The sequence below is a fragment of the Haliotis cracherodii genome, unplaced genomic scaffold (genome assembly GCF_022045235.1).
Source record: "Haliotis cracherodii isolate W230 unplaced genomic scaffold, xgHalCrac1.p SCAF_3, whole genome shotgun sequence".
In the NCBI taxonomy this organism is placed as follows: Eukaryota; Metazoa; Mollusca; class Gastropoda; order Lepetellida; family Haliotidae; genus Haliotis; species Haliotis cracherodii.
This window is the reverse complement of record NW_027266286.1, coordinates 69,391,467-69,409,582: the sequence shown is the minus strand read 5'-3', so window position 1 is coordinate 69,409,582 and position 18,116 is coordinate 69,391,467. Positions and strand designations below refer to the sequence as shown.

Below are 18,116 nucleotides of genomic sequence, written 5' to 3'. Positions count from 1 at the left end.
CAAGATCAGTTCTTTCCGGTTGGATGGAGAGTGTGGTCGTTGTCGAACACGACGATCCATCAAGTCCCAGAGGTGTTCTATGGGGGACATGTTGGGTGAGCGTGCAGGCCACGGCAGGGCGTTGACGTTGTTGGCTGCGAGGAAGTTAGTGACAATTCTGGCTGTATGGACTCTAGCGTTGTCATGCTGATAAATGACACCACGTGGCTGCTGTTTCAGAATTGGTAGGACAACTGGACGAAGAATGTTATCCATGTAACGCTGAGCTGTCAAGTTTCCGTCAACGATGACCAGCGGTGCCAGTCACGTCGTTGCCAACGTCGTACAGTCCGGGCCCATCTCAATCGCAGACGACGATGTTGCGCTGTCAATAGCTGTCCTCTGTATGGTCTAAAAGCCCTGATTCCATGAGCCCTGAGTCTCCTGTCCACTGTCTGTCGACTAACCCTGTGACCTAAGGCATTTGTCGCCGATGACGTCACAGTCAGGAAGTGATTTCGGAGGTGCAAGGTACGCAAGTACCGGTCATCATGGGGCGTGGTCACCCTGGGTCTGCCTGTTCTTGGCCTGTCAGCGGTCCGCCCTGTCTGTCTGTAACGTTGCATCAAGTTGGTAACGGCAACACGGGAGCAACCGAAGGTTCGTGCAATATGGGCGTGGGTGGCTCCCGTCTGTACCATGCCCAAGGCTTGTTCACGTTGTTCGACTGTGAGTCGTGGCATTTCTTTTGCGTTTTTTTATCCCTGTGGATGTCTGACTTGCCGTTGCAATCGTTTTATACCCTTACCCGCACGTACATTTGCAGTTGTCCGTGGTGCACGTGTTTTTTACTTTTTCGCGTGTTATCTCGCAAACATGTTACAGACGATTAACATTTTCTGCATACACTATTGTTGTATTTCGGTTATGTGTTTTAGATAGACTTCATCGAAACAAAATTTATACTTTGTCTGAAATTTATATTTTCAGTTGGTAAAGTTTCTTTTGGACGTCAGTTTAGCTATTGTAATCAGAAAATATGATTATCTGTGGTAGCTAGAATAGGTACATCTTCCAGAGGCAAGGACGTCAACTGACTTTATAAACCTCTAACGATATCACTGTTATATACTGAGAGGCATTAAAAACGCACACCCATTATCATGCTAAAAGTCGGCGTTATCTGTGTCTGTGTGTCCAACAACCGATATGAAGTGAAGGGGTATACGGAGCAATGGCGAACATCAAATGTTTGAGTTTGAATCCCAACTGACATGAACGCAGTGGCTCGACGACTAAAACGCAACCATGAAAGTGAAATGTGGGAAATCAGGAAGAAAAAAGTCATGATGCACGTACAAAATGGGGACTTGGACCCTATTAAAAAATACAGTGCGGGCAGGGTATCATGCATATTCACGATGCCATGGTTAAGCAACGCACTGAGGAACCAAGCCATAGGGATGTTGGGAGCTGGTCAGTGAAATCTGTGCTGTATATAAGGGATGTCTCACATACCAAGAAGCAGTGGATGTACTGAGAGAAGGTGTTGTGAAAACTGTGCTGCATATAAGGGATGTCTCACATACCAAGAAGCAGTGGATGTACTGAGAGAAGGTGTTGTGAAAACTGTGCTGCATATAAGGGATGTCACACACACCAAGAAGCAGTTGATGTACTGAGAGGACGTGTAGTGAAAACTGTGCTGTATATAAGGGATGTCTCACATACCAAGAAGCAGTGGATGTACTGAGAGAACGTTTTGTGAAAACTGTGCTGCATATAAGGGATGTCTCACATACCAAGAAGCAGTGGATGTACTGAGATAAGGTGTTGTGAAAACTGTGCTGTATATAAGGGATGTCTCACATACCAAGAAGCAGTGGATGTACTGAGAGAAGGTGTTGTGAAAACTGTGCTGTATATAAGGGATGTCTCACATACCAAGAAGCAGTGGATGTACTGAGAGAAGGTGTTGTGAAAATTGTGCTGCATATAAGGGATGTCTCACACACCAAGAAGCAGTGGATGTACTGAGAGGACGTGTAGTGAAAACTGTGCTGCATATAAGTGATGTCTCACATACCAAGAAGCAGTGGATGTACTGAGAGAACGTTTTGTGAAAACTGTGCTGCATATAAGGGATGTCTCACAAACCAAGAAGCAGTGGATGTACTGAGAGAAGGTGTTGTGAAAATTGTGCTGCATATAAGGGATGTCTCACATACCAAGAAGCAGTGGATGTACTGAGAGAACGTTTTGTGAAAACTGTGCTGCATATAAGGGATGTCTCACATACCAAGAAGCAGTGGATGTACTGAGAGAAGGTGTAGTGAAAACTGTGCTGTATATAAGGGATGTCTCACATACCAAGAAGCAGTGGATGTACTGAGAGAAGGTGTTGTGAAAATTGTGCTGCATATAAGGGATGTCTCACACACCAAGAAGCAGTTGATGTACTGAGAGGACGTGTAGTGAAAACTGTGCTGCATATAAGTGATGTCTCACATACCAAGAAGCAGTGGATGTACTGAGAGAACGTTTTGTGAAAACTGTGCTGCATATAAGGGATGTCTCACATACCAAGAAGCAGTGGATGTACTGAGAGAAGGTGTAGTGAAAACTGTGCTGTATATAAGGGATGTCTCACATACCAAGAAGCAGTGGATGTACTGAGAGAACATATTGTGAAAACTGTGCTGCATATAAGGGATGTCTCACATACCAAGAAGCAGTGGATGTACTGAGAGAAGGTGTTGTGAAAACTGTGCTGCATATAAGGGATGTCACACACACCAAGAAGCAGTTGATGTACTGAGAGGACGTGTTGTAAAAACTGTGCTGTATATAAGGGCTGTCTCACATACCAAGAAGCAGTGGATGTACTGAGATAAGGTGTTGTGAAAACTGTGCTGCATATAAGGGATGTCTCACATACCAAGAAGCAGTGGATGTACTGAGAGAAGGTGTAGTGAAAACTGTGCTGTATATAAGGGATGTCTCACATACCGAGAAGCAGCGGATGTACTGAGAGAACGTATTGTGAAAACTGTGCTGCATATAAGGGATGTCTCACATACCAAGAAGCAGTGGATGTACTGAGAGAAGGTGTTGTGAAAACTGTGCTGCATATAAGGGATGTCTCACATACCAAGAAGCAGTGGATGTACTGAGAGAAGGTGTTGTGAAAACTGTGCTGCATATAAGGGATGTCTGACACACCAAGAAGCAGTGGATGTGCTTCACACCTTCTCTCAGTACATCCACTGCTTCTTGGTATGTGAGACATCCCTCTATTATATAAAAGCACAGTTTTCGATTTGTATGGCCATTAGATATTAGATATCAGCTACAGCTGCGAAACAAGATATTTGTTTAAACAATTATGAGCCTGATACTTTTAAAAGGATAACACCTTGCAACAATGTAATTTATGTGGCAGGCAATGTCTTGTTTAAAGGTCGGAAGCCTAATTTATTTTTTTCGTTTTTTTTAATAACCCCTGAATATCATAGGGGCGGTCCCTCACGCCCCATGGAATCAACAATCACACCCCATTGAATCAACAATCACACCCCATGGAATCAACAATCACACCCCATTGAATCAACAATCACACCCCATGGAATCAACAATCACACCCCATGGAATCAACAATCACACCCCATGGAATCAACAATCACACCCCATGGAATCAACAATCACACCCCATGGAATCAGCTTCTGCATTTAATCGAGACTGGTTATTGTCTGGCGTTGACGAAGCGAACGGATGGCATAAATAAACCTTGGTCTTTGTGTTTAAGGGTCCAAATTTCAAAGATCAACACACCTTCACTCTCAATCGGAGGCCTTTAGTTAGTTACGTGACCTTTAATTCGAATTTGAAATATCAATAGTTCTTTTCCAGCCACCACAAACCACATCTGCGGATTGGATTGTATGAATGGTAATGTAATCATGTTTACCAATAACATATTTATTTTCCAGCTATTGTTTTCCTGGAGCGATATTTCGCATAAACAATCATGCCTGTATACAAATCCAAATTTCATTTATTCGAACTAAAAATGAGTAGTAATCTTTTAGAATTTTGCAGAATAGTCAGGACTAGTAGCTTTTAATTTATCACCAGTTTTAGCTAAAGAAAATTTAATAGATGGACGCAGAATAGTACCACAAGTTGCCTTTGTTGACACAGCCATCGGTGTATAATATCATGAAGGTGTGATATCTTCAATAGTATTCATTTCCGAGAAGCGGATATTGCTTCTATAATACTTGATGCTACTGTACATTCATGAGTAAGCGAACATTTATTTTATTTTGAGGTAAACGTTTACTCGAAAGAATTGTTGGCTGAAAGTGAAAACTTTCATTGATCATGATACAACTGAGGAATCGTGTAGACCTCAAATATTCTAAACTTAGACAATATTTCTTTGTACCAACATACCGGGAATATAGATCATAACGTCGCGAACACCTGGTACCATTATAATGTGATATTGGTTCATTAATACATGCTTATGAAAGAGTCGGAATCGTACAATGCACTCTGTTTTTGTAGATGGTTCTTATAATTCTGGAAAAGGCTCCGTTACTTTTATTATAATCCAAATACTCATCAAGCATGCTGATTATAAAGCGTAGTAAGCTCAGCTGTCGGTTATTTCATATATTCTCCTATATAATATCGACAGCCTCAGTGGTCTAGTGGTAGATCGTCTGGTCCTGAGTTCTATCCCCGACCGCCCCATACCATAAGACGTTAAAAGATGGTATTTGTGGTTACCCTGTCTGGCGCTCGGCATTAAGGGGCTAAAACAAGGATTGGTCGGCTCGGAGTCAGTATACTGTATCTGAGTGGGGTATTCATGTTAAACTGCGGCATGGTATCTCAGTGAGCTAGCACTATAAATCGGCATCAGTCCGGACTAGTACAAGCAGCCACACAAACACACACGTACATGCACGTCGCTATATAAGTGCAATAATCTTGGACGCGACGTTAAACCCCATTTCACCTCACCTATTTCATATATGGCACACTAACAAGTATAGGTTGACGACAGAGCCGCCGTTCTCATCCAGTCGCTCTATACTCAAGTTACATGCTCAACCTCTTTTGTCACACCACACACATATAACCATGTGACATCATCGATTCGTGACCTATAATATGTAACAATGGCGGCGTCTGCTATTCCAGTTGTTGATTTCCAGAAGTACGGACTGAATGTAGCGGACCCTACATCCGTGGCGAGTGAAGTTTTGGAGACAACGGCCAGGGAGATATATGATGCCTTCAGTACAATTGGCTTTGTGTACCTGATCAATCATGGCGTTGAGCAAAGGAAGGTAACGACATATCATGTTTGTATATGGGTCAGGGACAATATCAAAATATTATTGCCATATTAGGTTGAAATGTGAATCGTTCATTGTTGGTCACTCAAAACTGACGCGATACCCCTACCTTCTCTGGCGGTGTTGCCAATCTTCACCCAGAGAGAATCCTATGGGAGTAAAATATCTGAGTTTAATGAGATTGGCCACTTGTCTGAGGTATCGCTCTTTTCTCTGCAGTGTTATGTCCCTTAATCGTGATGAGTGGGCTCGCGCTGATCTTGGTTCGTGTTTGTCATCTCAAATACCCTTAAATTCCTTTCCGTTTTTACTATACCGGATAAAAACATTAACAAACATATTTTTTAGAGTTTGTATCGTAGCAATGTCATTTTAATTCACAATATATTATTGTTATTCCAGGTGGATGACATGTTCACAGTGTCACTCGGTGAGCCATGGAGGGTTATTGTACTATTGTCATTCCAGGTGGATGGCATGTTCACAGTGTCACTCGGTGAGCCATGGAGGGTTATTGTACTGTTGTTATTCCAGGTGGATGACATGTTCACAGTGTCACTTGGTGAGCCATGGAGGGTTATTGTACTGTTGTTATTCCAGGTGGATGACATGTTCACGGCGTCCAAGTCCTTCTTTGATCAACCTGTGGAGGAGAAGAGGAAGTGTGCTCGAGTCCAGGGTAAACATTATCATGGCTATGTTGCCTTAGAGAGCGAAACGTGAGTTGCCAAGGTAATATCTGTGTTTAGTGGTTACTATGCCACTACGGCATATTTCATACATTCAAGTATGTAAGTAGATGATAGTTTCAAAATTCAACAATGATAATTAAAAGGATTATATAGCTGCTAACAATTCCCTGTTTCGGGAAAGCCACTAGATCTCCCAAGGCCTCGGGGCCTCTCATCCTCCCGAGGCAAGAGAGTTAACTGACTTGAAAGTCCAGTTTCCACCCTTGCCGATCTAGGTTGGAATTCCTGGGTTCGATCGTAGCGCCACTGGTGGCTTTTACGAGTTATGTCCTTTCTATGCCTCTCCTATTGACCAATCAGATTCAACCTCTCGTATCACTTGCATTTGCTTCAAACAAAACGGTGGCGCCCAGTCATGACGATCTGAACTATAATCAAGATCTATATTGTGATAAAACACACAATCGCGAATCTTACATCGCATCAAATCACGTGAGCACCTTGATTAAAAACATGAAATGATTTGGAAAATATATGTTGACAACGAGTTAGCGGTGCACATGCTTTGCAAATCCTGCAGTTGGCCGAAATCTGCATGACAATTTTCGAACGGAAATTCGATTTCGGTGCGCGATTTTGATTGGACTATGCATAGACTCGTTAGTCCAGCCAAAATGTAACTCCATAATACCAGCCTAGTTCGGCAAGGGTGGAAACTGGACTTTTATAGTCAGTTAACTCACTTGCCTCGGGAAGATGGGGGGCTCTCTTCTTCTCTGCCTTCGGATAAAGTCACTGAAACGTAAGTAAGGATAAGATATATCGATGAACAACTTTTATATTACAGTTGGGAGCGACCTTTATGTGTAGGTTCTAACACCGTTATCAAGCAAGTGATGTACAGAGTATGGTTGACAAGTATTTATGGGATAGGAGGCTGTGTTTATACAGTTGAGTAGTTTAAGATGCAGTTACTCTGGAGTGGAGAAGCACAGAAGGGTAAAACATATTGACCGGTGAAGCTCCTAATTGTAATCATGAAATTGTTCCTCCATATATCTTATCCTTTCTTAGTACTCCCAACTTCTAAATGCCTCTCATAACACTTTCGTACAAACGCAGACAGAATATAACTGTCTCTGTTCCTAACAAGTACATGACAATATTTGTCCGATTTCTGCACCCCTGTTGGAAAAGAAATCACGCCCGTGACTGGAACACCAGTGAAACGTCTCTGAGGCAACTTAAGCACGTGGAGTGGATCTAATTTGCTACTAACACTCCAGTTAGGTGTGACGTTTTGATGTCAAGGTAAACACCGATATATGTATATATATATATATATCCAGTGTTTTGAATTTGTTTTGAGTGTTATGATAATTTTGTATTTTTGCACACGTACGGGCGTGCAAGTACTTGGGCCTTGTTTTGCTCGATATGAATTTATGCTCTCGCTGTACATTATTCCCTGTTCTACGAGAATATACGAGAGTGGGTTGTCAGTAGTTGAATGAATAGTTCTATTGCTCTGGGTCTGTCTGATCTGGACTGGATTAGTTACAGGCAACCATGGCGTAGATGAATATTGATACTTATATGTAAACCAACATGCACTCACTCAAACATTTAATATTTATGCTACTCACGTGTGGCCCAGTGAACTTAAGTGTTGTCCGAGTTGCATCCCTTGGTCGTGTCAGGATCCGCTGGTTGAGGGTCTGATCCTAATGTCACAACAATTCTCGTGCTCATGGGTTTCACCTTGGTGGTGGGGGCACGGGTGGCCCAGTCATCTAAGGCGCCGCGATTCGCTGTGCAGAGTTGCGTCCCTTAGGCACGCCAGAAACCTATGATTGTGGGTTCGAATCCCGGTTCGCCCCGATTATGTTTCTAGGTTTGTCAGCACCATACCCGTGCTCGTGGGTTTCACCGAAGTGGTAAACGTCTGAGACCTGCATCACTTCGGGCTTTCCTCCCACATTAAGCTGACACGCCGTGATATAACTGGAATACTGTTAAAAGCGGCGTTAAACCAAACTCACTCACTCACTCACTCACCTTGGTGGTAAACTTCGTCACTTCAGGCTTTCTTCCTGCATCCTGAAATCCTCACTGTCTCTAAACGTTTGTTTCAATCTTCTTTTGTATTTCCCCAAAGGTTGAATCCCGAGCGACAGTCTGCAGACCTCAAGGAAGCGTTCAACTTTACACCAAAAGATGATGGGGTATTGTAATTGTTTACCTTCAGGATAAACCTGAATCCCAATATGCTTGTCGAAGAGGTGCAGGTGCCTATAAAAGATCGGATGGTCAGGTTCGGAGACTCGGCTGATTGCATGTTATCGTACACCGATGTAGTGCGTGTGTGCTCATGCTTTCGGTCACTTGTTTCCATCAGTTATTTACAGGCTGCTGTGATATAGCTGCCACATCGCTTCCTGCTTCGTGAACCAAACCACTCACTAATTTATCAGCGGGAATATTTTTATGTTAATGCTCGGCACTACCTGCCATATTTCGACCCGTGACGATTCCGGGGTAGAATAGGTCGTATGCATGCTTGCCGTAAAAGGCGACTATGCTTGTCGTAAAAGGCGACTAACGGGATCGGGTGGTCAGGCTCGCTGACTTGGTTGATACATGTCATCGATCCCAATTGCGTGGATCGATGCTCATGATGTCAATCACTGGATTGTCTGGTCCAGACTCGATTATTTACAGACCGCCGTCATATAGCTGGAATATTGCTGATTGCGGCGTTTAACAACAAACAAACAAACAAAACCTGCCATGTTTCAGTGTGTTCAGCCCAAGGAACCACTAGCAGTCGGGTGGGACGAACATGAATGGCAAATATGCATCCTTTCATCAAGCTTTAGAGTTGAATCTTTTGGTAAATGTCAGCGTGTTGGCGCAGTCTTTACGTACAAATCATACCAAGTCAAATACAAGAAAGCAAGTAATTAAGTCTTGTCCAGTTGCCAGGTGACAACAATATAATGTTGGTCTATTACAGGCGTGGCCGGCGGATGTTCCCCAATTTAAGTCAACTTTCTTCTCTTTCTTTGACGAATGCAAAAGGCTGACAGAGCGATTCCTTGATGTCCTGTCTATCGGCCTCAAACTTCAGGTAGGACCTTGTTAGTAGCTTCATGGGGTGAATGTTGGTGTGTTGTTGGAAACTGCAGGTATAAACCGCTGACAGAGCGGGTCCATGATGTCCTGTCTATCGACCTCAAACTTCAGACAGGACCTTGGATGTTGATTCTTGTGGTGACGTGCTGTTTTGTTCCCCCATTTCATTACGACCACGAATATCCCGAATCACCCCGAATAGGAAATTCCCAAACATTCGTACAGTTCGCCGGAGTTAGTCGAATCGGCAAGAACGTTTTTGTTTGTCAAAGACTTTCGTGGAAGGGTCCCCGAATTGCAATTCCGTGGCTGTATCGTAATCCATTCGTAATTAATTCTTATGTTCCGTAACAGCTTCGTAATCGATTCTTTTGCATTCATGGCTATTCTTATCGATTCGTGGCTCCCAAAATTTCTTGTCTTCAACCCGAAAACATCCCGAAACAGCCACAAATGTCCCGAGTCAACTACGAATCATGTAAGAATTAAGTAAGAACAACATTCGGCATATGCATATTCATAACTTAGTCGTAGGTGATTCTTACAATTCGTGCATGATCCGTACATGAATCTTGTAATTCGTACATGTTTCTTAACCAATTCCTGGCATTATTCATATTTTTCAACCCGATTAGCCAGGAAAGTTTGCATTATTGGCCGAATCATCACGAATTTCGAAAGTTTCCGATTCGGGATATTCGTGGTCGTAGTGAAAAGGGGCAGAAGCTGTAGTTATGGTATTCTGTCGATTGGCCTCAATCTTCTTGCCTGACCTTAATGATAGCTTCATAGGGCAAATTGGTCGTTAGAGAGACAGAATAATGTTTATAATAGTTTCACATGTTATATACACTTCAGACCAATACATGTACACAAACAATAAAATATAACATCCGACCAGGTATGGCTTACGAGACACTAGATATATAATCATATGTATTACGTCATGTTCCGGACAAGATAAATTAAGACATATACCATGCAATGATTAAAGTTAAGTTAAATTATAAAATTTGTTGAACACATACACACATGCAGACGCACACGCACTCACACACGCACGCACGCACACACGCACACACACACACACACGTGGCAAATTACCTATACACGCAAGTATCCATGCTTGTCATTAGTGTCAAGGTGGTATTTGTTAATTGTTGTTTCCCTGCCTGGCGCTCGCAATTAAGAATGTGAGCGAGTTGGGTTTAACGCCGCTTTTAACAGTATTCCAGTTATATCACGGAGTGACTGAAGAAGAAGACAGGGTGATCAGTCAAGATGGCTGATGGCTAAACTGTAAACGCTGGCTTGTACTTAGGAAACCTCAAAAGAGGAAGCAATTCGGATGTTGCTGCTTTTTGAAAGACACACGATGCACATGTATATATTTCCATGCTTCGTGACAATAATGTGCTGTGTTTGTAACTCACTCACACAAGAGGTTGTTTCTGTGTTTGAGGCTGCCAGTGTCCTGTGTTTCAGGATCGCAACTTCCTTCGAGAGTGTCACAGTCTGATAGGAAACAAGGGGAACATCACCACGCTCAGAAGCCTCTACTACCCCCCTCTGGCCGGAAGTGAGCTATGTTGGCCATTTTATATTCCTGTTCGAATATTGAGACCAGAGCACACACGGGGTGGGGTGTTGGGGTGTGTGTGTGGGGGGGGGGGGGGGGGGGGGGGGGGGGATGGGCGTGGGGTTTTCCTTATGATAAATGAACGAATGAATGAAATAAGAACAAATGAATGAATTTATCTGCTGTTACAGCCGTGAAGCCAGGTCAAGTTCGCTGTGGAGAACACTCGGACTATGGCACACTGACACTGCTATTCCAAGATGACGTTGGGGGCTTAGAGGTTAGTTTCAGTTTCATTGAGTTTCAGGACTAGACGGAAACGAAAAAATGACATGACAGAATTAAATGAAGGATCTTGTTATGTTTATTTTTCACCATTTTGAAAATATGTGTTCACATGTCTATACTTTCGAAATGTGTTTTAGTCATAATGAAGTTCAAATGCCCTTGTCACCATCCAAAATGTCATTGATATATGACTTAAAAGCTGAAGTTGTCTCACTATGTTGATACTGACGACGTGAATGTGGTATGACATGTTTCAGGAAATGAATACTGACGACGTGAATGTGGTATGACATATTTCAGGTGATGAATACTGATGACATGTTTCAGGTGATGAATACTGATGACATGTTTCAGGTGGTGAATACTGATGATATGTATGTGGTATGACATGTTTCAGGTCATGAACACTGACAGCATGAATGTGGTATGACATGTTTAAGGTGATGAATACTGACGACATGTATGTGGCATGACATGTTTCAGGTGATGAATACTGACGACGTGAATGTGGTATGACATGTTTCAGGTGATGAATACGGATGACATGTATGTGGTATGACATGTTTCAGGTGATGAATACTGACGACGTGAATGTGGTATGACATGTTTCAGGTGATGAATACGGATGACATGTATGTGGTATGACATGTTTCAGGTGATGAATACTGACGACGTGTATGTTCCGGCCCAGCCTGTGCCCGGCGCCATCGTGGTTAACATTGGTGACCTCATGCAGCGATGGACTGGAGATAAACTCAGAGCAGCAGTAAGCCAACGATACAGTTCCCGTTCTCATTGGTGATTCGACAAGTAATTTAAGTTGGAAAACATGTACAAAGTCAGGAGCGAGTAACAATAGTTTCTTCTCGAAATACGCTTTTGATAATTTACAATGATATGAAATGTTATTGAAAAGGTTTCCAGATACCATTAGAAAATTCTCTGTTGTAAATTTTGTTGAGAATATTTATTCAAAATGAAGATGCTATTCAATGTCGTCATACATCAAGTTGTTTTAGCGGGTGAATTTGGTATTTCGTTTTTAAAATATATAGGGGTGAATTTGGTATTCCGTGTTTAAAATATATAGGGGTGAAGTGGGTATTTCGTTTTTAAAATATATAGGGGTGATGTGGGTATTTCGTGTTTAAAATATATAGGGGTGAAGTGGGTATTTCGTGTTTAAAATGTATAGGGGTGAATTTGGTATTTCGTGTTTAAAATCTATAGGCTCGAAGTGGGTATTTCGTGTTTAAAATATATAGGGTTGAAGTGGGTATTTCGTGTTTAAAATATATAGGTGTGAAGGGGGTATTTCTTGTTTAAAATATATAGCGGGTGAAATGCGTATTTCGTGTTTAAAATATATAGCGGTTGAAATGCGTATTTCGTGTTTAAAATATATAGCGGGTGAAGTGGGTATTTCGTGTTTAAAATATGCTGAACCGCAAAAGAAACGTCACCATGGATGGATATATGAGAAACCTTATTTGTCGCAACACTGTAAACATACTTTGAGGGATATTAAAAAGATGAAATTTGGCAAAACTGATCATCAAGGTTGAAGTTAAAGTGTCAAATGTTCTTAAAGTGAAACTTTTACTGTTACACAACACTCGTCTCTGAGAAAATGGCATCACAAGTCAGTAACTCGTGTGTCCGTCATGTGCATTGATGACTGCCGTGCAACGTCGATACATGGAATGGATGAGGCGGTTGATTAAAGCCATAGGCACTTGAAAGCCATAGGCACACTCTGAGGAACGCCTGTCGCAGTTCAGCTGCAGTTGTCGGCCTTGGTCGGACGTCATTCAGCCTTCTTTGAATCTCGTCCCACGTGCCAAATGAGGTATTGCGTGTGGTCTCAAGACTTGATCAATGTACCCAGCTGCTGTGACACCATTGCTTCTCACCGGACCAACGTTCTGGAAGACCATAGGGCCGACCCTCTGTGCAAGACCAATTCCACCCCACACCCTGATGCTCGGACCACCCCACGAGTCTCTCTCGACAACACAAGCATCCGAATAACGTTCCCCACGGCGGCGTCAGACTCTCTCTCTGCCATCTGCTGTTGAGATAAAAATAAGGGCTCTCGTCTGATAAGAGGACTCTTTTCCACAGCTGGTGGCGCCAATGCTGGTGTTGTGTTGCCCGCTGAAGACGGTCCCGGCGATGACGCCGTGCCACAATGCCACAACACTTGTTGTGTCTGCTGGTCAATCGTCGACGCACGGTGTCCGCACTAATGTGTCGCTGGTGTGTCCCCATGGTCTGTCGAGCAGTTTCCGCAGCAGTAACAAGGCGATTTTGAAGATGCTGTCGCAAAATCTGACGATCCTGACGTCGGGTGGTGACCCTTGGTCTTCCACCATGTGGTTGGTCATCAGTAGTGTTGGTGGTCTGGTACCGTTGCTGGAGCCTGTATAAGGTCCTTACGGGGAAATGCATTGGCTACTTGCCGGGCGGTTTGTCCAGCTTGCAATCGTTCAGGGCTTGGTGTCCTTGATTTCTTGTCAATCTTGGTATGTGGTAGCAATGAATGTTATCCGATCTGGGTGGATTTTTATGGGGCAAGAAATGGGGGAACGCATGTGCATTTCAATTTGCACGGAACTCACGTGCATCGGGTTACCATGGCCGTTGTCGTGATGCGTTTGTTTTTTTTATCATCAAATTTCATTTTTCCGGACAAGGTAATGTTACATATTAGAAACTTTGACAAAAATGACCTAGATGTTTAAATCACATATCATCATGCAGTGTTATTTGGGGTGGCGTTTCTTTTGCGGTTCAGTATATATAGCGGGTGAAGTGGGTATTTCGTGCTATGTAGCGGGTGAAGTGGGTATTTGAAACCACTTTTATGCATCAATATCTGAACAACAACAACAACAACAACAACAACAAAAAATCCTTTGAGGCATATCATCTGTTTTAAGGTATATTGTATTAGGTATCGGATCTGTCGAGACCACTTTTTGTTTGAGTCCATGTAAAACCTTGGACAACTGACATCATAAATTATTTTAAGAAGTGACCTCCGCTTTGAATGAAGTACTTCCAAGTATAGGTTAGCACCAGCATACCAACACAAACAGGCAGGCAGTAGAGTAAATGAGTAAGTTGTGTTTAACGCCGCTTTTAACAGTATTCCAGTCATATCGCGGCGTGTCGGCTTAATGTGGGAGGAAAGCCTGATGTGATGCAGGTCTCAGACGTTTACCACTTCGGTGATACCCACGAGCACGGGTATGGTGCGGACAAACCTGGAAACATAATCGGGAACCGGGATTCGAACCAACAATCATAGGTTGCTTGCGTGCCCAAGGGACGCAACTCTGCACAGCGAATCACGGCGCCTTAGACGACTGGGCCACCCGTGCCCCTGGTAGGCGCTGGAGGACCGGGCGTACATCATATACCTTATATTGCATGACAATGCTGGTTGAATACTGTTGACAGTATCAACAGTATTTGAATGGACTTGACCAATGCGCTTGCTCTTCAGAGTGGAGCCATCCGGAAGGCTAAGTGTTCACAAGTGTGTCAAGTATATTAATTCAGTTAAACAGGCGACCGTTTAGGCATTAAACGGGCCTAAACGCTAAACGCGTTTTAAAAGTGGAGACATTTCAGCGTTTAGTTTTCTAAACGCATAGTGTTTAATACAAGGTGTTTAGTAACTAAACATGCATATTTAGAAACCTAAACGTTGGTGTTTAGAAACTAACAAGTAGTGTTCAGAAACAAAACGCTAAACGCGTTTTAAAAGTGGAGACATTTTGCCGTTTAGTTTACCGTTTAATCGCTAAACGATCGTTTTTTCTGTGTATGTCATGAATGTTTGTGATTTTCAGAAACACCGGGTCCTGATTCCTGAATCGGAACTAAAGAAACATCAGACACGACAGTCTCTTGCGTTTTTTATCAACCCAGATGATGCCACCATCATTAAATGTCTGGATGGTTCAGACAAATATGAACCCATCTCATGCCTGGATTATCTGAACTACAAGTTCTCTCAGATTTATTAGTTCTTATCAGAGGCCATTAAAGGGGAAGTTGAGAAAGTAATTTGCATGTTTTCGTATAGATATTAGTACAAACACTGACATCATGTGCCCATTAATTCAGATAGCCATATCTCTGTGTCTCTGACTCAAATAAACAATCTGTCTGTCTGTCTGTCTGTCTGTCTGTCTGTCTGTGTCACCAGATCGTAAAACCAAGCTCGTCACGGTCCTGTGATCAAAGAGCCAACCGACTCGTAACTGTTGCGTCGCTCACCATAGCTCGGTGTCTTTATGCTCATTTGGGTATTGTTTGATTGTTTGTTTGTGTGTTTATTTGTATATTGTTTAACGCCGCATTCTGCAATATTGCAGCTATATGACGTAGGTCTGTAAATAATCCAATCTGGACCAGACGATCTAGTAATTGACATCATGAGCATCAATTGGAATACGATGACATGCATCAACCATGTCAGCGAGGCTGACCACCCGATCCGTTAGTCGCCTCTTACGAGATATTGTTAGAGATTTTTTTGTCTGTAAATGTTCTTCCCTAGAAGTTTAATCTCATACTTTTATCATGTATTGAGTTATTATATGTTATTTCATGTATGTATGCATGCATATTCATGTATCGAAAGTGTTTCAGTAATTTTTGATTTTCACGCAGAAGCGAGATAAACTCGTACTATGTAGACAGTTCACTTGTATTTATAGCCATTTGTCGTCTCCGAGGTCCGCGCGTCCTGTTTTCAGAACCTCAATGCTTTCGAGCGTAACCATTGCAAGGGGTCGCTAGACCTTTCACGGTCGCTCTGTTACTGAGTGATCCTTCGAACTAAGTTTCGCCATTTGGTAATTATGGGTCAGTTTTGACCTTGTACTGACTTACTCTTGGTGTTACTGAGCTAGATATATTGGATAGGGTATTATATCTTATAATTGATAACTAATTTTCACGGGATTGCCTAGTTTAGGTCAAGTATCTGTTTATGGTTGTAAGTCAAGTTACTCTTCAGGTCAAGTATCTTTTTATTGTTGTGAGTCTAGATCCTCTGTTGGTTAAGTTCATGTATCTTCTGGAAGTCAAGTGTTTCCTTTTTTTAGTCCAAGCGGCTATAGCCTGTAAGGCTAAACTTGCATGTATTTACGCGTGACATAAGAGATATAGTTCAGAGATAGGTCCGCAGTGCCCATTTCTCCCTGTCTAACCAGGCCGAGGTTATTCATGCAGTCGAGGGGCGGTCGGATAGCCTAGTGGTTAAAGCGTTCGATCGTCACGCTGAACATTCGGGTTCTATTCCCGACATGGGTACAATGTGTGAAGCCCATTTCTGGTGTCCCCCGCCGTGATGTTGCTGGAATATTGCTAAAAGCGGCGTAAAACCATACTCACTCACTCACTCATGCAGTCGAGCGTTGAGCTAATTAACTCCCAGGTGTTAACTGGTCACATCCAGCTTAACTAGCTGTCTATGGTCTTGCTGATTGTCTTGTCAAAATGTTGTCTTAGCTATCTTTTGTGATAACTGTTATACAGTTGCTCAGCTAATCAATTTGTATATTTGTTCATGGTTTAATAATTTCATACTTTAAAGTTTACACTGTTTCTTTCATGCTGATTGGCTGAATGGGTAGACACGTGATCTGATATTTGGAGTTCGCACCCCTGTGAACGGACTGAAAAGTTCACACGATGTGAACAGTTTTTTTGTGAAATTGATTGTGTGAACTTTTGCCGGAACTACTTTCCCCGAATTCTCGATCGGTGTTCACAATAAACTCGTTTTTCTGTTTTCTTTTTAATCCCTGAATTTATCAGGAATATAAATAATTTAGTATTTTTCCTGGTCTTGTAACATTTCATCTGACTTAAAATTAAATAAATGCTTTGGTTCTGGTGTTTAATGTCGTCTAGCTTCTAGATGAAACAAAATGGACTGTCCCTACGGTGATTTGAATATGGAATGGCTTGATCTATCAATACTAATAACGGAAGTGAAGAAAATGAATTCTGTAAAATTACTGAGGTGAACGAAATTGATTTATTGAGCGATATTGACTTTGATGCCTTGTTTTCGGAAATGACAGGAATCTAGCACCATTGAAAACAATGTCGCACCCTGCTCAGATGTGGCCGCTGACACAGATCAAAGCGACTGCTCCTGATCAATCCGAAACTAAAACCCGATTCACTATCGTTCCAGGAAAAATATCTAAGATTTTGAGAAACCATAAAACATACAAAAGGTAAGGAAAGAAAATTTATTAAAAAAAAAACCAAATAAGACAAAAACAAATGCCTACCTCGCTCGTCACGCCGAAGACCCGGTTTCGATTCCGGACATGGGTACAATGTCTGATGCCCATTTCTGGTGTCCCCCGCCGTGATATTGCTGGAATATTGCTAAAAGCCGCGTAAAACCATACTCACACACTCTTGCGGGAGTAGATGGCATGGCAATTCTATTCCCCACATAGGTACAATGTGTGAAGCGCCGTTATATCCTTTGAATATTGCTAAAAGCGGCGGAAATCACTCATAGAGAAATTCACAATTATCTCAAAGATAACGTCCTCTCCTTGATAAATAATTAAAGTTGTTAAAGACATCGAAAGAATATTTAAATGCAATACATTTTTTGAACCACCTTCCCATGGAACTGGGTCTAGGATGTCACCGTGTCCAAAATCCTGGTAAAAAAGGTATTTGCTGTCAACCATTACTTCAGAGAATTTTGTGATCGGCTAAAGACAGGTACCTCTTTTGATATACCTTGTTGTGTATAAACTGATATGTTTAAATCTACAATAATATACCTTTAACTTCGAGCTGACTTGGTTGATACATTGGATCGATGCTCATGATATCAATCACAGGATTGTGGGGTCCAGATTCCATTACTCAGAGACCGCCGTCATACAGCTGGAATTTTGCTGAGTGCAGCGATGAACAACAATAAATAAAATATCTAATTTGGAAATATGGTAGCTTCAGAGTAACGTGTCATGACAATCAAGCAGGTTACACAATGTTGCCACCCAATCCACATGTAA

At 42.2% G+C, this 18,116-nt stretch overlaps 1 protein-coding gene across 1 annotated transcript; it reads left to right on the top strand.

Moving 5' to 3' along the window:
* The first annotated feature begins 5,169 nt into the window (after positions 1-5,169).
* LOC139474384 (uncharacterized) lies at positions 5,170-16,953 on the top strand. The gene is made up of 8 exons (XM_071257371.1): positions 5,170-5,340; positions 5,950-6,068; positions 8,200-8,266; positions 9,058-9,171; positions 10,662-10,755; positions 10,947-11,035; positions 11,699-11,809; positions 14,904-16,953. The coding sequence occupies exons 1-8, from the start codon at positions 5,170-5,172 to the stop codon at positions 15,078-15,080; spliced, it is 942 nt and encodes a 313-aa protein (XP_071113472.1). The 3' UTR covers positions 15,081-16,953.
* Positions 16,954-18,116: the final 1,163 nt, after the last annotated feature.